Source organism: Heliconius melpomene, chromosome 12 (assembly GCF_056956725.1).
Source record: "Heliconius melpomene rosina isolate 202511_hmr_F chromosome 12, ASM5695672v1, whole genome shotgun sequence".
Lineage (NCBI taxonomy): Eukaryota > Metazoa > Arthropoda > Insecta > Lepidoptera > Nymphalidae > Heliconius > Heliconius melpomene.
The window spans coordinates 13,711,066-13,734,406 of NC_140400.1; the positions used below are offsets into that span (position 1 = coordinate 13,711,066).

The 23,341-nt window shown below is 33.8% G+C and overlaps 2 protein-coding genes across 4 annotated transcripts; one reads left to right on the forward strand and one right to left on the reverse strand.

Annotated features, from left to right (window-relative positions):
* Window positions 1-575: 575 nt before the first annotated feature.
* On the forward strand, window positions 576-19,403 carry Lis-1 (LisH and WD40 domain-containing Lis-1). 3 transcript variants are annotated; one of them, XM_085195064.1, is made up of 10 exons: window positions 576-729; window positions 2,518-2,660; window positions 11,585-11,738; window positions 12,578-12,724; window positions 13,283-13,439; window positions 14,173-14,350; window positions 15,964-16,099; window positions 16,290-16,445; window positions 16,780-16,975; window positions 17,301-19,403. In XM_085195064.1, the coding sequence occupies exons 2-10, from the start codon at window positions 2,623-2,625 to the stop codon at window positions 17,372-17,374; spliced, it is 1,236 nt and encodes a 411-aa protein (XP_085051190.1). In that variant the 5' UTR covers window positions 576-729; window positions 2,518-2,622; the 3' UTR covers window positions 17,375-19,403. The 3 variants fall into 3 exon arrangements, with proteins under 3 accessions (XP_085051190.1, XP_085051191.1, XP_085051189.1); XM_085195065.1 differs by lacking the exons at window positions 576-729; window positions 2,518-2,660 and adding an exon at window positions 9,231-9,248; XM_085195063.1 differs by lacking the exons at window positions 576-729; window positions 2,518-2,660 and adding an exon at window positions 9,384-9,502.
* LOC146534031 (uncharacterized) lies at window positions 19,162-23,172 on the reverse strand. Its single transcript, XM_085193832.1, has 4 exons — window positions 22,266-23,172; window positions 21,471-21,909; window positions 20,622-21,364; window positions 19,162-19,304 (listed from the first exon to the last, which is right to left on the reverse strand). The coding sequence occupies exons 1-4, from the start codon at window positions 23,170-23,172 to the stop codon at window positions 19,162-19,164; spliced, it is 2,232 nt and encodes a 743-aa protein (XP_085049958.1).
* Window positions 23,173-23,341: the final 169 nt, after the last annotated feature.

Here is a 23,341-nt window from a genome sequence, read left to right on the forward strand (position 1 = left end):
TCGAACATCTATATTTAAAATTTGTTGCTTAAATAAGAATTTGTATCTCATCTTATCTGTTAATTTGTTTACCACTAAATAATAAACTCTTATTAATCTCGAATGGATTAACGTACGTTTTATGTTATTTACATCTTAAATGTAGTATATAAGATGTTAATATCATAAAACGAAAGTAGAAAAATAAATTGCAAAGGATTACTATTTTGTTCGGCCGAGAGTGTGTACAGTCTTATTGTATCCCTTTTTTTTAAATTATAAATATCTACATATATTATGGAGTAATCTATTTAATTAATTTAATGTAATTATAAATGGTATCTTAGTTATATATTTATATATAATGATTATTTAATAACATGTTACTATTTTTTATTAAGAAAATATTTTAATTTATATAGCAATAAAATATATCTGTGGTCGCTAGCTCATTTTACCGTAACGTTATACTATATTTGTATCTCTGTCTAAATTGAGTGTTGCTACCTAGATAAAATAACTATAAAAAATGAAAATAGATGGCGCTGTTCACTTTCAATGCAATAGGACAAGTAAAAGAAAAATCGAATCTCTCAGGTCTCATACTCGCCATTGTAGTAGTGTATTGAATTGAGTGAATTTGAGTCATTGCAACGAAACGGTTTTCTGCCTCGGGTCTTGTGTGTGCTGTGTTTATTTAGTGTGTGATATTTTTTTAATCAAAGTGCATTTTTAGTGATTTTACAATTTGTAAGTATATGTTAAATAACGTTATTCTACGTTTAAAATAGTAGGTAGCGTGAATCATCTATAGTTTCTGTACATGTCTGTTCAATATGGCCGTTCCGCTATTTGGCAAATTTCAGAATTCTAACAGAATTTACTATAAGATTAGTGGAGCCCATTTTGTCCACACCACGTTGAGATAACTTATGAAAAATATTACGTTGATGTGGCAAACTGACAGTATGGTTTTTGACGTTTTACTGACTCATTTATGGACTCATGATATTACATTTATATTTTATTATTTCGCGGAAAATTTACTAACAAATTTTGTCTGTACAATGTTTTTAAACTTTAGACTAAATGTCTGTATGATATAATTGTTATGATCAGTTGAAACATAATTTTAGTATCTCATAATTTATTGATGTAACCAGTATACACTTAATCATATTGCAATGCTTGTTTTTCTTTCTTCCTATTTAGAAAATAAAAACTTTGGAACACAAAAATTCTATAATTAAAACTTCAAGTACATAAATCACTAATCGCATGGTGATCATAGCATATTTAATTTCATTACATTATTTATGTTTAATCAATACTTATTAATGTCACTCTGTTTGTTGTATAACATACATTAACAAGTAACTACTAGATGTTTTAAATTATAGTAATAAACTTTATTCCCATTTCTCATAGAGCTTCATTTTTAAATAATGTTATCAAAACAACAATGTTGATACTGAAATGTACAAGGTTACTGAAAAATTAATGCTATAATATTACCTTTGCCTATATTAGTGAAATTCTTACCAAAATACAATACATTCTTTTCATGAATCCTGAAAATTTATTTTCCTCACATTATATTTCAATTGACAAGTTATAATGAGAATAAAACTTTGATAACGGCATTGTTTGTAAATATATCATATGTGTGATACTTAGATGTCTGTGTTTTAAGTGTTAAAATTAAACTGAAACTTTAAATATATTAATTTGTTTTTGACTTATCAATTAGTTTGTTTCATACAGCTTTGATAACACCGCAAACTTCAAAATGTGCATAATAACCAGAGCTTACTCTGCTGTATCTTTGGATTGCATAGTTTTTTTTATGTTAATTTTAGGTCAATATCTATAACTGTTGCTATGAGAGACAGTGTAAATTTTTTTTGCTTTGTTGTGCAAAACACTAAGAATGATAATTTAAATAATTCAAGTTTATTTCAATAATTCAGAATAACTTAAACAATTCAGTAGAAACTTGATAACCAGACTACATTTAGATATATAAATGAAATTTATAAATTTTTAAATTGGACAACTGAATGTATGAAGAAAGCTTAACAAAAATATTTCAGTCTTAATTATGTCTTATAATAAGTTGTTTTTGTTTCACTGTGGTCATAGACTTGTTTTAAACCATCTTATTATAATTGTACCTTATTGGTAGTATATTTATATTTATCTGGACCTCAAGGTGCTAGTGTCAAAATAAAGTGTTGAGTGTACTCAACACAACAACACCAGAGTGTCTTCACACTTGGTTCCCTCTGATTACCCTGCTGTGTGTGGGATACTGCTATTGCTCAATGAAATATATTTTAATATGATATTTTTTTATTATCACAAATATGATTGTATTTTAGTGAATAATACTTAGTAAATGATACTGGTACCAATAGCTATGACCAATTAAATGTTGTTTTTTTGCAAATGACTTTATTGAGTAGGATAAAAAGTATTGAGTATATTGTAATTTTTTTCAGTTAGAATTTGAGTTTAAACTTAGGATTTATTTTGCAGATGTGATAATGGCCACGGCGCTTCTGCCGTCGCCCGCGTGAATAAGATAAGACTCAAGTGCAGTGAACCTCCAGGGCTCGCCGTCTCAAGAAGTAGCCAACCACAATGAAAATGGTGTTGTCACAACGGCAACGAGAGGAGCTGTGAGTATTTTTGTTTTCATGTTAATGGAATTTTCTAAAATCTTGTAATGTTTGTTATAATTATCAGAATTGAAGGATTTTTATTACATTTATATTTTTATCTTTACACATATCCTTAATTTGGTAACATGTTTCTATTAAATAATCTCTTTCTCCTGTCCATAAAATAAGATATCAATGCATAGCAAAATGAATTGGGTTTAACTGACATGTTCACAAGCCACAACTATTTTGAAAACATGTTGGGTAACATTACAATCGCATTCATCAAAATTAGAAAACAATTATATATGACAGTGACTATATCAAACTGAAAAATATTTTTTTCAGTATTTATAATCATATAAATTAACTTAAAACTTATGCAAGACAAACTTATAACCTTGAGGCTTAATTAATTTCCAAGGTGAATTTACTAAGTAGATGAATAGATATTATCATTAATAATTTAAATTAGACCTCTTTTTTTTGCAAATACATAAAATGATTTAAACTTCTTTCTTTATCTTTCTTGATATTACTTTTAATTTTGGTGAAAATTATGAGATATTTTATTTAACAATCATTCATTCATATTAGTATGTGAGACTAAATTCGTAGTGTTTCAATTTCTTTTTTTGTAAGAGATATAGAAGTACAGAATAGGTTAATTGTATGTATTTTTGGTTGTGTAGAGTTGTCACAAAGTAAAAGTATAAGAAATGCACCTATATTTGGATATATATTTGCACTTATTACATTATATAGTGCATAGAACATTAAGCCTTATGGCTTATATTCAATATTCATAAGCGTGGGACTGTGAACGCGACAGGTTATGGGTGCGCGATTCCCACTCAAGGAAATGAAATATTTTCATTTGTTCGCCCTGATGTTGAGGCAAAGCGCAGCATTGAGTTCCGCTGCTCAACACGCAATGCGTCGAATTCGGCGGAAAGTGGGGAACAGAATTGTTTAACTCTAGGCTTCTTCTACCTTCACTGCTATATGCAATATAACTTGAGGACCGCTTTCGTACGAAAGCACGAACTTTTTATTTCTCTTCAATTTTTTGAAAAATAGCGTTAGCGTTAGTAGCGAAACTTGTTTCGACCGACCAAATTTACATGTTATACCAAAAAAACGGAGGCAGGTTTCGAGACACGAGACAAATGGGACAGTCCCGTTCAAAACGGGACGTCTGGTCACGTTAGGTATGCAGCGATATTGACGAAAAGAAAAAACAATATTAAATTCAATATTTCTTTACTTACTACTGATGCAACTGTCCTTATAAATCTTATTTGTATGTAACCAGGTATTAACTACCTTATTATATACGCCTTATTAGACTTTGATATTCTTGCTCATTTAAATCATTGCTTTACTACATCTTATTTTACATCGGCTTAGTGCTTACTCTTTAGAAAGTTTTATGTTCTATACAGGCTTTAATAAGTGTTTAAAGATTATTACGATTATTTTTATAGCAAATTAAGTTTATGGACTTGTTGTTTGTTTTGCAAGCCTATATATTACCTAAACTTATGTAAATTGACGAGATTATTATTATTTTTTCATTATAAAAAAGGATTACAGTATTATGGATATAGGAGAAACCAACTGACATTTACAAGTGCTAAAAATACTTGGACATTTATTTTTCTATGAATAGGCAAAATATTATGGATTTATCGGTCATCTAGTAAAAACATTGTGTCAGAGAAAGGGAACCTACTGTTAAGCGAGTCCTTTTCCTATTTTCCGCCCAAAGAAAGCAAGAAATTTACATTTGATGTAACTTAGATTAACTCATATAAAAATAGAAAAATAGTTATCCAAGGATCTTTAGAAAAGAATTTGTGGATTGATTGAGTGAATCAAAGCAGTACTTAAGTATTTATCAAATAATATTTGTTTATATAACAAGCTAAATAAATCTGTGTATAAAGAAGTGTCTGTTACACATTATGATACTTGCGTTGCCCACTTTCCGCCGAATTTTTGAGTCATTGCATGTGGAGTAGCAGAACTTAACGCCTTGCTTTAAAATATTAAATATTTAATTCCTGAGTGCTAATCGAACCCAAAACCTTCGCGTTTACAGTCGCACGCATGTGCTCCTACGCTATGATAGATTTTATCTAGTTGAAATATTATAAACTAAATGAAATAATACAATGTTTCAAAATGACTAATCTCTTCACTTTTCTCATTTGTCAGTTTTGTAATATAAGCTCATAAGAACATACGTAATAATCTGAAGAATAACCAGTTCAATACTTCCTTTTAAGTTTACGTGAGACTTGTTCGAGTCGGACCTAGCTTTCGGCGGGGCAGGTTCAAGTCGTGTTACATGTCGTCCGAAGCGTCGGAAACGGATGTTGTACAACATCAAAACTTATAGAATTCTTTATACTAAAACTAATTAAAATTATGACACTTTTGCGTCTTTTTAAATATATATATGTCTTCATTATGACCCTGGGAGGGATCCCCCCCTTCATTCTTTACTTCGCTTATTAAAATATATTCCCCTATAAACTACAACCAACAAATCGATATAACTTTTATATAGCGTTATTTTATCGCTTACCTAGAGCCCTTAACGTCGCGACCTTTGAAAGTAACAGTGTACCTAGAGTACACAGTCGTTGACCCCGCTGTTGACGGCTTCCTTCATTGGAACAGGTAGAAAACTTTCTTTATAAAGCCAAAACCTTTTCTATTTAATTTAATACCTAATTCCGTGGGTTTATTATATTCATATAAAATAACAGTTATACATTCTTGCCTGCTTTATTTATATTTGACGTATGAATTATATTTATAAAATATATTTTAACAATATTATTTATACACACTCAATATATGTTTTGGTGTAATAATTGCAATAACTATTAGAAATCTTTAGGTTGTTGTTATTATAGTTCACCATTGTCTATTAATATTCAACAATAATAAAAATTCCAATAAGTTTTTCACCGATAACCCACAGGGTGTGTAGGTTTCCGCATATCTGCGTGTAAAGTGTAGACGTACGCGTAATGTAATCATTTGCGGTTTTATCTCGTGTTAGTTTCATTGTACCGACGTGACCCCAAGTACTGTACCGTAGCTCTGATATGTTCCTCCAACTTATGGCGACCAAACTGAAAGGAAAACCACGACCTATTCAACTTGTATTAGCGCAAAATAATTGACCACGCCTGGCAGTCTGTCTTCATATTACCTTCTGAATTGATAGATTTGATGTTTCATTTAATTATAATTTATTTAAATGATGCATATATTGTATTTTACTATGTATTACATTGGCAATGGTATTAATTATATTATATTTTGCAATGACAATATGCTCATTAAGAGTTATCTTTTCGAATATAAAGTATATATTAATAATATTGTTGTGTAATTTGTAATATTGTAAAAATAAAATAGGTATTAACGCTCTAAAATTATTATAGATAGGGAATAAATTAATAGCATTGTATAAGAAAAGTAGTGTAAATTGGAATTTGCAACGATTACGATAATATACGAGTATGTATATAAAAAAGTGTATCTCTATAAATATCTTCTTGTGTACATTGACAATCCCATGGATGCTCTTACCGTCGTCGGCATCCTCTCCAGCAGCCACGTAGTGCTTGCAAATTTTTCAGGGTCAGAGCCTGTTCCCTATCCACGCGGTGTCGCTGTAAGCCAACAGGGCTAACAGCATTAACGCTAAGTTCCAAAGAAAAAGAAAGAGTCAATAGGGCTTTCATTTGGACACACCGGACTGAGTATAGAAAAGTACCTTATGCGCTTTTGCATAGAAAAACTTACGTCATATTAACATAATCGATCAACAGTTTTATCTTACTTATTATGCAACTGTGTATGAGAAAGCGATTTGCTAACACTAAATATTTGACTTAGTAAAATCCTACAGCCGAGACAACTTTGACAGAATATTATCTACGTTAATAAGCGGATAGAGGTCAATCAGCTTCACACTGTATGCCGCAGATAGCAGGATAGGCAGAGGGAATCTAGTGTTAAGACACTCCGCTCCTCATTTATAGATACGCGGATAGAGGTGCTACTAAAATATTCTAGCTTAATATAAGCATTGGTCTCGTGAACGGCCTCGATACACCTGTATTTTATTTTTGACATAAATATTTAAATAATCGAAATCAATAACAATGTGTGAGTCATTGTGTTTGTTATTTTTAGATAACGTGACCATCCTTTTAGTTGGTTCAAAACGGGATATCTGTTTTCTTTTCGTTAATTAGCAATTTTTACTTATTTTTTTTACTTTTCTATATCAAAAAGTAACATTTAACTATTCCATGTAGAATAGTTACGATAGCTTGTCTTGTGTGCCATCCTCTTTTTTTTTTGTGGATTATTCCATTCGCTTATTATTTGACAAAACGCATACGGCACGGGATATTTTCACGTTCTGGTACCCCGTCTTTGCGGACACCGGTACGTACCAGCTAAAAACGGGACGGTCTCGTTTAAGACGGTACATCTGGTCACATTAAGTATATGTATGTCGTATTTAAGTTTTACAGACTTGTGAGACCTGTTTTAATTTACTTTTCTTACTTGTTTTAGAAAACTTATTATTTCTTTAATTTTATATGAACGATACGAGTGCGATGTGTTTAGAATAATTAAACAACTATAGAATTAAGTCGCTAAAGGCATAAATTAACCTTCACGTCAATTTCCTAGTAGATTGTGCCATTTAGCTGAACCTAAGTATAGTCATTGTAAGGTCTAAGAGCCGTTGTCCGATCGAGCCTGCCGCGGATCGTTCGGAATGCAGTCCACACCGGTTAAGCTCCGTCCGCTGGTAGTTCTGCCGCATGTCGCATTTCTGCAACCATCTTCATAAGGAATTTGTACTTATAGTGTACAAGTTCACTTTAATTCTGCTATAATCTATTATTTTGAAAATTAGGATGACTGCTTTAAATTAGGTCTCTTTTATGAAAAATTAAACTGATATAGTTTATAAGACGTGCATCTTGGAACACCATACGTTTTCTGAAACTTTTTATAGCCGTCGCATAATATTTAATAATAATGAGTATTTAAATGAAAGTTTGGTGTATTTGGTTCTTATCAATTTATATATATGTATTATTTTAGTACGTATACCTGTCTTTAGCCTAGAAAATGTATTGGTAATGTATTCTGTAAAATATCGTCATTATAAGTTTGCTGCTAACATATACACTTTATCGTTTTCACCATCATTAATCTTCGTTGGATAGGATTAATTTTATGTAAGCACATTAAGTCACTTTGTTAGCAAAATTATTACTGTCAGTAGTAGTCATTGCATAAAACTCATAATAATATTTATATATACAGAAATAGCATAATGCAAAGATTCCATTTTAACTATTAGGATTTTTTATGATCTTTGAATCAAATATCAACATGTAGCCCAAAAAATAATCTATATTTTAATTGAATTATCAGTATTAATATATTTTAATTAAGTGAAAATGCCACAATCTATAAACCTACCCCTATAGGCGTCTAAGTAAAAGGGGAATCGCAATGACGCAGCGTTGACGTCGACGGCTGGCGCCTGTACCCGATCAATAGCCCGTCCGTGTAGGCAGGCGACTACCCCCCCATTCTTAGCAACGGGACGGGAATGAAAATGATGACATCTTATAATTTTTGCAATTTTTCTTCTTGTAGTTTGCAATATATTTTCCATAACCTTTGACATAGGTCAACAAAAAATAAGACAATATTAAAATTATATTAATGAATAAGAAAACTCGAATACCGAATACACCTTGTATTCTTAGTGATGTCACTTTATAAGAAAAAAAAAGTGTAGATATGTAAATAAATATTTAATGCGTAATACTGACGTAACTCCACACTATTACGAAATTCAAGGATTCAGTTTTTGAGGGTCTTTTTTTATAACTTTTTATATACACGAATTCCGAATAAGATAATTATAATAAAATAAAAACAGCTAAAGTCGTCGCTTAACTAAGGTTACATAATAAGAGTACACTTTTTAAAATTGGTCAATAAGGTTCCCACATTCGGAGGTTGCAAACGTTTTTGGAAACAATCAGTTGCTATTCGTTGTAAAAACTTATTTCAATCACGTAAAGGTATGCAAATTCGGTGTTACGTGCTTCTAATACTAAGTTATTTAATTGCATTAACTGTAATACGTCGTTTATACAAAGCCATTTGTGTTTTTATTATTACCTGTGCTTCTGTTTGTTGCTAGTTGTGTATTTTAAAAAAAGGGTGTTATTCGTCTTTAATATAAAACTAAATATATTTATGGATTTAAAGTAACATGAAGTCCATATTTGATATCTTACTTCCTTATCAATGAATCATATATTATCGTCTATTGCCTATCTAGTTGTTTAATTACAGTGTGCCATTAAATTTACATGAGTTTATAACCATCGCGCCGATCTTATAATTAGTATTGTGACGGCATACAAACATAGCATGCGATACAAAACACGTTCAGACGTAATGGCCGCCGATGGACAGACGATCAAAACATTTAATAAGCAAAGCCTTGTTAAACAATTATTAATATTAATAAAGGTAATAAGTGCTTATAATAACTTTACTTTGCTTATTTATACGAAGTGGCACTGATACGGCTAAGAAATGATAATAGCGTGTAAGTGCCCTTCAATTGGATTTATATCGACGGAAATGTAGCGTGAAAGTTATTTTCTCAAGCGGCCCCCGTTCAGCCCGCACCTCCACGCACGAAACCACTTTCGCTAGTTCCACCGACGCCACTGTTCTCCGTTGATGTCCAAAAGACTGATCAGCAGCGTAAGAGATCTAGGGTAAAATTAGTACAAAAAAATAATTAAATACTTAAAATTAGTAATTATTATTGTTGTAATATATTTCTAGTAACTTTGGCAATACATCACTTTCAATACCACCATCACTACCAAAATATCGCCACTTTTGAAAACGTATTGAATATAAAATTTAGCTTTTCTAGTAGGTACAATAGGTTGCTCCAATTATTTTGGTACGTTTATATTTTTAGGGTTTCTCCTAAATAATTGTTTTTTTTAGAACTGCAAGAAGCGCTTTTAGGATATTATATTTAATTGCAAATCTTGTTACTTTCATCATCAATATAAATTAAATGAAACGCTTATATCTCTACACTTAAAATGGTAAGGCCCAACTTGATTGTTCCCACGCAAACAATGGGAACACCTGCTATGCTGATTGTCTTAGAATCGATTTAGTTTCACCAACTAGATTGTAGATAGGTATCTGACGCAAAAACCGTACACAGGCTTATTGAACTGCTTGTCAAGTACCTGATGATGATGAGCTGATCTTGCATCAGCATTACCATACCTTGTACCTTAACTACGTCTGCGCCCGTCCGCCAACAAAAATGTAGTTAATTATTTAGGAGTTAAAAATAAATTAAAGTATTTTGAAAATAAAATCAGCTTTAGTCTAAATTTTTAAATAGTTATTTATGTCCGAAATGAGGACACTGTCGAAGCGAAAATCTGACGGTCCTTAATACATTCGACTTTTGTAGATTCAAATCAAAGTTCGTAAAAAAAAAAGAAAGAAAGCTAAGAAAAGTTTAATATCTATCTGATCTTAGCACTGACGTCGAAATTCATAATTCCAAATTCATTTACGTTGGTGATAAATTCGAAAACAGTTTTTGAGTGCGGTAAAGTACTTTTAAACTAAAAGTTTATAGATTACTCCATCATCGATATTTCAGTATGCTATACGAAATAAGCTCTGTGAAACGAACCACCTGGCCATTTTATAGCGTCTTTAGTTAGTATACGTGCATGTCATTATGCAACCATTGCATTTATTGAAACTTAAACGTAAGGTATAACTTGGGAAAATTAAAGTAAAAGAATAAAACTATTAAATGCTTAAAATAGTAGGTAACGTTTCTCATTTTTATAATAAGCAGTAGTTGTCGAATTTGATATTCCAGTCCTGCAATTTGTAAGTAAACCGACCGAGATTTATAGAATTCTATTCATTAATTCTTTTTAGCTTCATTATATAGCAGGGTAGGCAGAAGAAACCTGGAAATCTAGTCAGACACTCCGTTCCCATTTAGGCACTTCTCTTCCCTAATTTCCGACGAATTCTGGAGCCGTTGCATGTTTAGTGCCAACTTAAGGCCTCGCTTTGCCTCGAGGAAATGAAATTAATATTTTTTCCTCTACTAGAAATCGAACCCATGACAGGTTAAAATTTTATACTATGTGTAGTTGATCTGTAACAGTATTTGCGGATACGGGCTGTAAGGTATCAAGGGCAACTTATCTATTTGGCACAAGTTCGACGCTGCATGCTGTCGACCTTTGCTTACGTGTGTTGTTAGAATAATAAACATTTTGTTGGTTTTAGTCTAATAATCGTAACTTTCATTACCCTTCCCCTCTTTCTGTAGTATGTAGATGCCACATTTGCCTCTATCTTGTTAAATTTATTATTTTCATATTATTACTTTCTCGTTTGTAAGCTTCATATATAGCCTGTAAGATTTTGGCGCTTGTTCTTAAATCATTATTGCTATTTATATGATAGTTGTGTTTTATTCTGCGTTTTTATTGTATATTTAAATCAGTCTATATTACGGTGCGATGTTATAATTACATCGATCGGCCAGGTTCAGCCAGGCCGGCAATCAGCTTTATGTCAGATTTTAGGATGTTGTATCTTCATTTATATTATACATTTCAAAATTGAAATATTTTTTAAAATACTGACAGTGATTATAAATATGAGCAATAGAACTAATTTAGTAACACCCAATAAGTTGTTGTTATAAAAAATATGGGGCTTAAACGAACAATTGTTGAGTTGAGTTGATTTATGAAATTTACTTATAAAATTTTCTTTATTTCATTTTACAGGAATAAAGCGATCGCCGATTATCTGGGTAGCAATGGTTATAACGATGCGCTGGAAGCATTTAAAAAGGAAGCGGATATGTCCGGTGAGATGGATCGCAAGTTCGGCGGCCTCTTAGAAAAGAAATGGACATCAGTCATCAGGCTCCAAAAGAAGGTAAAACAATTAAAACAGCTTCACGCTGTATCCCGCACACAGCATGGTAAGCAGAGGGCACCTAGTGTTAAAACACTCCGTTCCCCACTTTCCGCCGAATTCTGGACCCGGAACTCTGGCGGAACGGCTGGCGCTTTGAAGAGATGATAATATTAATTTTATTTATATTTAGATTTTTTCGTATATTTAAAAAAGACCATAATATTTGAAACATCTGTACAGTATTTTAAGTTAAGGTATAAACGTCGTCCACATCGTTTAGATACGCCTTCACGCGATCCCGTCTAGGCATTGCGTTATCGATCGGCGCTGGAAGATTCTAGGTCATAGGCTGGATTTTTAAAATTTGATGTTATAACTTAGTATGGAATATTAAATTGCTTGTTAGTATAGTATTATTTAAAATTTGCACTAAAATAATTGATTTAATAAGCACCTGGAATTTCTACAGCTTTTTTTAAATTTTTTTGACTAAGAATTATAAATCTACAAAATTTATATTAATTATTTAATTAATTGACTAATTAAAATTCGATATTTTATTATTTAATCCTTTTTAACAAACTCTGATCTATATACTTATGCAGCTACTCGTTGTATCAGGGTAGGCAGAGGGAACCTCGAGTTGAGACATTCCGTTCCCCACTTGCCGCCGATTTTTTAAGCGTTGCTTGTTGAGTTGCGTAACTCACCGCTGCGCTTTTACCAGAGAAAATAAATGCAAATATTAATAAATAATTAATCATTTTCACGCTTGTGCCCCTGCGCTACGACGGCCTTAACTGTGATCTGATTAAAAAAAAGATTTCGTCCTAAAATAAAAAACTCAAATTCTTCAGGTCATGGAACTAGAGTCTAAGCTTTCTGAAGCACAGAAGGAATTCATAGAAGGAGCGCCAACACGAGCCAAACGCACGCCGACCGAATGGATCCCGCGTCCACCGGAAAAGTTCTGCCTTTCGGGTCATCGCGCCACTATTACAAAGGTAAACTTACCTACTACTAAAAAAAACATCTGTTGAAGTTTAGTAGATCAGACAACCTCAGGGTCAGTGAGAGCCAGGAGTAGTTTCTTCTTCATGCTAGTTTAATAATCATAAAGGAACATTGCAAAGCAATCAACCGTAGTCTATAAACATTATTGCAGAATATTCAATATTTGGCCATATCCTTGTTAATTATTAATTTCCACAAATTATGTACTTATTTACGAGAACAGGGAGACAAGGTCTTGGCAGTTACCAGTTTAGGTTTCCTGCACTTACATATGCTTTTTAAAATTGCTAGTTACCAGTAAGGGAGTTTGTAAGTTATTAATTTACTTACTAGTAATTAATGCATACATATGTTTAATAAATGTTTTATTAAATATCCAATGCAAGAAAAGTATAGGAATATGTAATAGTCCTAAAATATATTAATTAAAAAATACAAAACTATATAATAACCCGCATCTAAATCTAACTATATAATTAATTGTACGACAACATATTATTTACATTTTTCAAAATATTATTTACGCTCTTAATTTACCTGGTCCACAGGTAATATTTCATCCAGTGTTCAGTTTGTTGGTGTCTTCGAGCGAGGACGCCACCATCAAAGTGTGGGATTTTGAAAATGGCGACTATGAACGATCTCTAAAGGGGCACACTGACTCTGTTCAGGATATCGCTTTCGATCATCATGGCAAGCTACTTGGTAAGTACAAGCGTAAAATTATTTTAAAATATTTAGAGATATTCTACTCTTAAACTGAACTTAGAAACAAATAAAAATACGTGTAATTACAAATCGACATTAGACAATTTTGATTTATTGTTCTCAGAATTGTTATGTCGTGATATTTTCAACGTCTGACTGCAAATGGCGATAGTTGTGACATTCGATGCCCACCTGGGGGAATGACAATATTAAAATTATTTTCAATTCCTCGCTTTGATCTACCGAAGCACGTCCGTGAATACAGCCACTCAATACATTATATCTTGAATTGGGCGGACAGTGGGGAACACAGTTTTAAATTTTTATATACATACTAGCGGCCCACTCGCGATTTCACCCGCGTGAACTATGGCTATTATTAATTTCTGTCTCCATGGCTACGTCCTAGTGACGTCTATGCAAAATTTGACACAGCATTTGTAGTAACGAAGTTTCATACAAACTTTCAACCCCAAAAACAACCCCTTAGAAGTCGAATATACGACCCACCTGCGTCCTATAAATAACTCCTATGCAAAATTTGAGATTCCTAGCTCTGGTAGTTTCTGAGATTTCGTGATGAGTGAGTGACCTTTCGATTTTATATATATAGATATGTGTAAAACTATGAACTTAAAAAAAACAAAAGATAACATAAAGTTCAATTCATTTATCAGTTGTAATTTGTATCACCAATAATTTAACACAAAATTATTCATGTATTTTGCAGTATCGTGCAGCGCGGACATGTCGATCAAGCTGTGGGACTTCAACCAGACGTACGAGTGCGTAAAGACGATGCACGGCCACGACCACAACGTGTCCTCCGTCGCGTTCTCGCCCAGCGGAGATATTGTGTATTCCGCTAGTCGTGATAAGACCATCAAGGCGTGGGAAGTCGCTACTGGGTGAGAAATGTTTTATGTTATTATTAGGGGGTTGCTATGGTTGTGGGTCCGTCCGTTTTTGATTTGGGGAAATGTATTATTTTAATTTTCTTGAACTCTGCAATTCTACACGCAATTGAAGCGGAATGAAATGTCTTGACACTTAGGTTCTCTCTGTTTATCCTACAATATGCGGAGATAAAACGAGCTGTAAAAATTATTAGCTTAACAAAATAAATCCTGTTCTTATTAAAGAGGTAAGTATTTAAAATGAAGATAGTATATTTGAAAATTTTTAAAAGCAAATAATTGTATGTTTGGAATTGAAAGGTGTTATAACAATATAATTTAGGATAGTACAGCTAATTGAGACAAAGCTGTTAAGACAACTAAATAAGGTGTTTATATACTATTGTATATTGTTGATAGGCAAAATTATAGCACGTTGTGCATAAAATATAAAAGTAAATGTTTTTTTTTATCTCAAGCTACTTCTTTTAACCCCGACGTAAAAGGATTAGTTATAAGTTCGATGTTTCAGTCTGTCTGCCTTTGGCCATTGCCAACTACATTTAGTTTATGAATTAATGAACTGTTTTTGAGTGCGGTGTTTTTGTTTAAAAGTCTTGTCGATCGAGATTATTCTTAACATCGTTACGTTTTACGAATTCAGATTAGTACTTCAAGACTTACAAGCACTTTGCCAAAATGAAGTAGTGACATTTTTAGTTTTTTGACATTTTAAATTTTGCTAGTTGTTACTTTATAATTATCAAAATATGAGAATGAGTTCTTTATAACCTTGCTACATTTATAGATACATGTTAACAAAACTTCTTGTTTAATTTAACATCTGCAGCAGCTGAAACACAAGTTTTGTTTTATAGTCACATTTTTAACATTCTTCAGCTGGTTTATCATTTCATCTCAATTTTAACCATTAATAAAGTAAAGTAGTGGTAATTATACTACATTAATTATATTAATTAAAATTCAAGTTTTACACGTCGTAAATGATTGTTAGTTTAATAAACATGTTGCAGAAATATTTTGTTCTCAGTTTGACGCTTTATGCTAAACAGCAATGTAAGTAGACAGCCCGCTCGAAATTCAGACAATGCGGTTTGAGTAGTGGAATTCACAAAAGCGCAAGAAAGTCATCATGATTTTTTGATGAAAACAACTATTAACGAAAAGAAGTGGATGATAGTTATAACTTAATATTATCTACGGTCTCTAAATGAGGTGAAGCATGGAGCAGTGCCTGGGACTTGTGACCACAGGTGTAGGCTTTAGGATACCCTTTCCGTTATAACAACACTCGCCTTCACTGCTCCAGGCCAGTGTAATTATAAATAGGCCACATTTATAACTAAAATAACTATTAATTAATCGAAGTTAGCCAGTGGCAGAGCATGAGTGGTGCTCCGAACAACACCGGAGCCAAGACTGACTGCTCCACGCCAGTGCGCCCTTTTATATGATTGTTAACAAAGAAGTTGTAGGGTAGAATGTATAATTGATGAAACACCTACTCACCCACCTAGTTGCGCGATCGACAGGTGGCGTATAAAAATCTATAGGCAACTTACATGGTATACCGACATTACAATATTTGATTATACCGCGTCCAGGTACTGCGTAAAGACTTACAAGGGTCACCGCGAGTGGGTGCGCATGGTGCGCGTGTCGGCGGACGGCGCGCTGCTCGCCTCCTGCTCCAACGACCAGACCGTACGCATATGGAACGCGGATACTAACGAGTGCAAGGTTGGCGCGTTTCTTTGTTTCACTTTATATGTATTTTAATTTTTTTATTAGCTTTATGTCGTATCCCGCATAGTCTTAACACTAGGTTTCCTAGTTACTTACTTAGACACTTCCATACTTTTCGCCTATATTATTTTTTATGATTATACAATAGAGATTATTATTATTAAATATATTTTAATATTGAAAGATGGAGCTTCGCGAACACGAACACGTAGTGGAGTGCGTGGCGTGGGCGCCGGAGTCGGCCGTCGCCGCCATCAACGAGGCGGCCGGTGGTGACAACCGCCGCGCCAACCATCAGGGGCCTTTCCTTGCTAGCGGATCGCGTGATAAATCTGTTAAGGTATGACTTTCATTGATAGTCAAGCATAACAAGGCGCGCTGTGTCTACCAGAGCAATAGATATATGCAATGAAAATATTTTAAATATAATTATTTTCATGAGTAATCAAACCGACAACAATCTTGATTATAAATAATCATACACAATTCTGTAAATTTAAATTCCCTAAGCAAAAATAAATGGACTGTTTTTAATATATTTATTGTTGAAACTGTCAATAAAACACCAGTTATTATTTGTAACTGAAAAAAAAACAATTAGAAGCCTCTACATAGGATGCCTGCCACAAGGTCCGCCAGCGATAGATGATAAATAGCAGTGACCTTTGTCACAGATCTGGGACGTGAGCACGGGCCAGTGCCTGGCGACGCTGGTGGGGCACGACAACTGGGTGCGCGGAGCGGTGTGGCACCCGGGCGGCCGCTACCTGCTCACCGCCTCCGACGACAAGACGCTGCGCGTGTGGGACGTCGCCCACACGCGCTGTCTCAAGACGTTGTACGCGCACCAGCACTTTGCGACCAGTCTTGGTTGGTGGTTTTTATACTAGGAGTTATTTTGTATTACTATTTTAATGTGGTGGGACTTTGCATGTGGTGGGAGATTTGCCTTTTGGAAACTACATTGATATTCTTATATATTAGTTATTTACAAAGAATTCAAACATTCTATTATCCATAATTACATTTCCTGTGCTTATGATCATTATTAGTTAAGATTTAAATTATAAAGTATTAATGAAAAATCGTGCATGTAAATTTTCATAGAGAAAATTTGAATTTAAAATATTGGAGAGACATCTTTATATCGAATTGCGTTTCATTTATAATGTTAACACATGTTATATATTTTCAGATTTCCACAAGAGCTTGCCATACGTGATATCTGGCAGCGTCGATCAGACCGTTAAAGTTTGGGAGTGTCGCTAAGAGCATTGCCATTTTAGTAACTCAAACTCACCGATGATATTTTTATCATTATTTTTCACACATAATGGAGCTGCAATGAGACACAATAGTTTCAATTTGGATGGTGATCATATAATGAAACAAATAATAGTTTTGATAATTTATTGATATTTTCCTTTCTTCTGTTCATCGAGATCTTATCTGGTGTATAAGACAATGCTATGTCCACATCCTAACCTCCTTGCACACAATGCCCCTTATATTTTATCGATTAATGTAACACATTCCATTAAAAATTAACGGCTCCTAGTTAATTTCTGTACATGAATAGTTTAATTTTGTTACGTCTGATTTTAGTTCAATTTCATCTAGTGACGTAGCATTTGTCGCGCACCCGATCGAATCGAAGCGAAGCGAGGAGTAAAAGCTGTGTTATAATTTAACATTTCTTTATTCTATTTTATTTTATAGTTATTGTTTATTCGTAAGAACGTTTAGATGTAACTTTTATTTGATATGAATAGTTAATGTGTTTTCTTACATTATGTTCAACATAGAAATGTACCTTGCTTTGTCTATTTGATAATTTTTACTTTATTACGTTAGTATCAAAAGTTATTCATGACAGTTAGTTGGAATGTTCACATCGAAAGGTTATTAAAAATCTCCTTGTATATAACAATGCCCTTAATTTTTTTCTTCTCGATCGATCCTCATTATGTTTGTTTGCTTTTGTGCCAACAGCATCAATGGATATCTAAGGAGATAAGGGAACAGGATTAATAAACTTTTTTGTAGTATTTTAGTGTGTTGCTTGTGGAATATGCTTTACCTGTAACAAATTGCAGTTATAAATGACTTATTTTAAGTTTTGTCCATTCAAAACTTTAACTATAAGTTAGAGTGTTATATTTTAAAATTTTTTTTTACTATTTATTTATATCTTTAAATTTTTAATTTGTATGTCTCAAACGAAAAAAAAGAGATCGTAGTGCTGTAAATTACTTTTTAAATGATTTTTTTGCAATCTTACAATAAATAATACCCTTATAATAATATACTTTAAGTTGTTTGAATTTTAACATATAATGTTTTCTTAAACTGGAATGTGTGATATATGTTAATTATATATATTTTTTAATAAATACGCCGTTTGGTAGCTAGACACAAGATTAGTCATACACCCACGATGATTCTTGTTATTTATTATAGATATTGAGAAGTTTGGTTGCCTGGTATTTTTTTAGACAGTAGAAGTAGATGTAGGCTTGAATATTGTCATACTGTATAAAAGCTTTACAGTGCTAGACATGGATGTATAAACTACAGTATCAAAAATGCTGTTGTACCATGCTAAATGTGATATAATAAAAACATCATAAATATAAAAGTCAAAAATATTTAAATATATCATTGCATGGTATTGCAGCGATTTTTTGCTTTATCAGTGTAGTTGTAATTATTTTAACAAGGAGATTATATATTTAGCAGTAGAAATCCATATCAATATAGATCTATATAAAATTACTTAACTAGATGCCTTTTAGCTTATTCTCAAATTTGATATCTACTCTATAGTCCTTAAAACTTACACTTGTTCTAATATTATAGAGAATGTGTATTTTAAACAGTTTGATTGTGAAATAAAAGCTGCAAAACACAAAGCTCATTATTGATACATCACTATAAATCATGTATTTGATAAGGCTCTATACATAATCTCCTTGGTCGAACAGTCACATATTTAACGCTTGCAAAACTATATTGTCTGAATTATTATAAATAAGTATTGTATAACTATAATAAAATTACACAGTATTTGCTGTTGCGATCATTTTGCTTATCATCAATTGAATGTATATCTGTAAAGCAAAATCCTCTATTTTCTCGACACTTTGTCTTTGATCTATGTGAACATACTGCAGAGGATTTTGTGCATGCCCATTAACCGCTGTATTTTGTCTAAATTTATATAGAAAATAAACTACCAAAATTTTAATAGAATTTGGTGAATTTTTTCTGTAAATAAATCAATTAAATATGTAATTTATGAGATCTTTTTCTTCAACCCATTTAGTGTAAGCTAATTAATCAACATGTATACATAACAAATTTATAAGAAATTCTTGTGTTATATTTAAGAATTAATAGTTTTTATATATTAATTATGAAGCGTTAAAATTTAAGCTACATACTCCATCTTCACGTCCACCTGATAATAATAGGTATTGCAATAATAAACCTAACTGAGAACATAAACCATTTTCGCTGTAAATTATTAAATTAGACTTTGATAATCTAATTTCATCTAAATATCCAAACTGAAACATATTTATAAACTGCTAATTAAAAAGCACAGTATAAAAAGTTTTTTACTTAAATCGCCAAAACAGCATACAGCATATTAATTTAAAAAGAAATAATTATATTTAACCTAATTATAGAAATGAGCGCCGGATTACAGTTCAAATACTGAATATACTTTTATTAAATATGTGAATAAATTTTACATTTTTAAATATAAATTATTATAAAAAAGATACATTTAAAAATATAAAAAACCACTCTTCCAAGGGCGCGACAAGGGTCCAAGCCATCGGTGGCTAGGGCTCCAGAGAGAGGAACCGCCGCACAATACGTGCCGTCTCAAGTAACACTGCCTTCTGTATCCGGTTCTTGATCCAACAGCTAAGCGATAGCCTCTTAAGGTGTTGGTCGAGGCTTTTCGCTATTAGACCGTTAACCGAAACCACTATCGGCACAATGATAGTCGCATTGACATCCCACATGGCGGTAATCTCATGGGCTAGGTCCAAATATTTAGATTGTTTTTCTTTTTCGGCCTTCACGAGATTGTCATCATGTGGGATAGTAACGTCAACAATCACTGCGCGGCGCGCCACTCGGTCTACTAATACTATATCAGGTCTATTGGCAACAATATACCTGTCAGTAATAATAGACCGATCCCAGTAGAGCATAGCACAGCTATTTTCAAGAACAGACATGGGATAGTCCCTGTAGTAAGGCACCTCCAATTCTACAAGGCCATATTGAAGAGCAAGTTGCTGGTGTATTATCTTGGCTACTTGATTGTGTCTATGCAAATACTCACCATTAGCAAGATGAGAACAACCAGAGACAATATGTCTGAGGGACTCCCCAGGTCGATGACACGCCCGGCAGATGTCGATAGTGCCATCTTTCATAATATGTCTCTGGTAGTTCCGTGTCTTGATAACTTCGTCCATAATTGCACAGACAAAACCTTCAGTTTCTCCGAAAAGATCCCCGAACTGTAACCAAGATAATGATGAAGCAGTATCCACGTCCTGGCCCACTAGGGCTCTATGGAATCTACCATGCAGCTCCTTGCTCTTCCATACAGCCATGCGATCAGAAGTAGTAAGTACTACAGGCCGACGCCAGTTCTCTTTGCCCAAGGAAAGAGGAGTAAGGCCTTTTTCAACTGTTACCACATCCTTGTGCATATCCACGTCAATCTTGAGAAAATATTCTCTAAGACTGCATACCTCGTGGTTATGGAGGTTCTTGACATTCAAAAAGCCACGACCTCCACACTTACGCGGGATATACAGTCTCATTACAGACGAACGCGGATGGTGCATTCGGTATGTCGTCAACAATTTACGTATTTGGCGATCTACGGAGTCTAACTCAGTCTGCGTCCATCTTACAATGCCAAAAGTATAGGCTAAAAGCGGCATAACCCAACCGTTGAAAGCACGCACCTTGTTGCCACCAGATAAAAGGCTGCCAAGCACTTTTTTCAGGCGACTAAAGAAACGCTCCTTCACCAATTGCTTTATGCTCCGCTCATCAATACCCAATGCTTCAGACATTCCAAGATATTTATAAGTCTCACCTTCACCAAGAGTTCTGAAGGAAACAGAATCTGAAATGCAAATATTATCAGATCTTATCACACTCCCCCGCACTACATGCATGCTAGCACATTTATCGACGCCAAATTCCATTCTTATATCACTTCTAAAAGTTTGAGTTTGAGTTACCTTTAGTAGCCGCATAAGATCAGAACGTTTTGACGCAAATAATTTCAGATCATCCATGTACAGCAAGTGAGATATGACCTTACCCCCCCCGGCGAAGACGAAAGCCTAAACCTGAATCCTCTAACATAGTGCTAAGAGGATTCAGAGCTAGGCAAATCCATAAAGGACTCAGACTGTCACCCTGAAATATACCCCTCTTTATCCTTATCGGTTCAGACGTTGCAGGAATATCACACTCCCCTAGATGACGAAGGACAGTGACCCATTGTCCCACACAAGCCTCCAAAAATGATCTCAAAGTTATATCAATCTTATATAACTCCAAGACCTTCAAGAGCCAAGTATGTGGCACTGAATCATATGCCTTCTTATAGTCTATCCAAGCAGTAGTGAGATTTTTCCTGTTCCGTCTTACCTGTTGGCTTATAGTTGTGTCAATGAGAAGAAGTTCCTTTGTACCACGGCCGCCAGCCTTACATCCATTCTGAGTTGGTGCCAAAATTTTGTTACGAACAATATGTCCTGTGATTTTTTTATTCAGAATAGATGTAAGGAGCTTATAGATGGTAGGTAAGCATGTTATTGGGCGATAGTTTTTAGGCTCCGTGGTACATCCGGATTTGTATGACAGGAATGTTACACCTGTTGTCAAAAATGTTGGTAACGATCCAGAGTCAAAGGCATCCTGGAATTGTGTTGCGAAACGGAATGTGAACTGCGAAACCACTTCAGCCAGAAATTATGCAACCCATCTAGCCCGGGACATTTCCAATTACTAGCATAACGAATAGCACACCTCACGTCAATTTCGCTTATTTTTATTGATCTCATTGGTATAATATTTTCGCAATTTTTCGCAATATCACAAAACCATTCACCCTCAGTGTGTTCAACAGGAGCCGACCATATACTACGCCAAAAACCAGCACTAGCATCTGGATTCGGGATCTCGCAATTAACCACACTATCCCCAGAACGTTCCCATTTCCTGTATACACTCCGTTGGTTCTTTTGAAAGGCACTATTCTGATTGTATCGATCCCATCGTTCTCTATATCTTCTAATGCGTTTTGCCAATGCATAGAGTTTCTGTTTCAGAAAGTCAATACGGTTTGTGACGTTAGCCATATACTCACTGGGCTTTAAATTTGTTCCAGCAAATGTTTCCGCCACAAACCGCATGACCCTTGGTCGACGATTACCCGACTTGAAACTTATTAGCTTACCAATGAGGATTCTAGTCAGATTGATACGCTTTTCAGTGTCGTACTGCCATGCCGGCACCGTATGCTTTGATGCCTTAGTACCCCCTTTATTTGGGAACTGTACACCAGCAACACGACATACAGCTACAGCACCACAATACAACAATGAATGCGTATCAGTAAGATCGTTACAGTTGTTAAAATGACTTGGCATATGTTGATCTAGAATCCTCACTAGTGCTATGTTACGTCTATGCATAGGCAAACGAGGTAATTTTGGTCTGAGATTTACCGGAATGGAACCATATTCCAAAATAGCATCTTTCAAGCTTCTCCTCAATCGCTCATCATCCTGAGCACTCACAGACAACTCAATATTACCTTGCGACTCAATATTGGCGTGCTGGAACTGTGACCGGATGTCGCAACTGTTGTTGTTGGTAGTATTGACCTGCTGAAAGCTCAAGCGTAGCCTTTCCAGTACGGATTCATCCAGCAGATGACGTCGCTGAATGATCCGCACCCTGTCCGACAGTCGCTGTGCAGTAACGGTCGCTGTTGGTTCAAGCTCCTGAAACATAGACAGTAACCTTGCAGTTCAAATTATTATTATAATTATTAAATTTAAATTTAAAAAGTTCCAATTTCTTAAAATAACATTATAAATTATTTTAAGAAATTTATTATAAAACAAGCCTTAAAAATAAATTATGGTACCGTACCTACCGCATTGTACTATTTTATTCCGA

What these genes read in the sequence shown, in the direction of transcription:
- LOC146534031 (XM_085193832.1), bottom strand. Translation starts at nt 23,172, where the DNA reads ATGTTTCAGGAGCTTGAACCAACAGCGACCGTTACTGCACAGCGACTG. An exon ending in TCCTGTTGAACACACTGAGG is followed by an intron (nt 21,910 to 22,265) that starts GTGAATGGTTTT and finishes AAAAAATCACAG; the next exon opens with GACATATTGTTCGTAACAAA. An exon ending in TCTTTTCGGAGAAACTGAAG is followed by an intron (nt 19,305 to 20,621) that starts GTTTTGTCTGTG and finishes GACAAAATACAG; the next exon opens with CGGTTAATGGGCATGCACAA.
- Lis-1 (XM_085195064.1), top strand. Translation starts at nt 2,623, where the DNA reads ATGAAAATGGTGTTGTCACAACGGCAACGAGAGGAGCT. An exon ending in TCATCAGGCTCCAAAAGAAG is followed by an intron (nt 11,739 to 12,577) that starts GTAAAACAATTA and finishes CAAATTCTTCAG; the next exon opens with GTCATGGAACTAGAGTCTAA. An exon ending in ATCGCGCCACTATTACAAAG is followed by an intron (nt 12,725 to 13,282) that starts GTAAACTTACCT and finishes CCTGGTCCACAG; the next exon opens with GTAATATTTCATCCAGTGTT.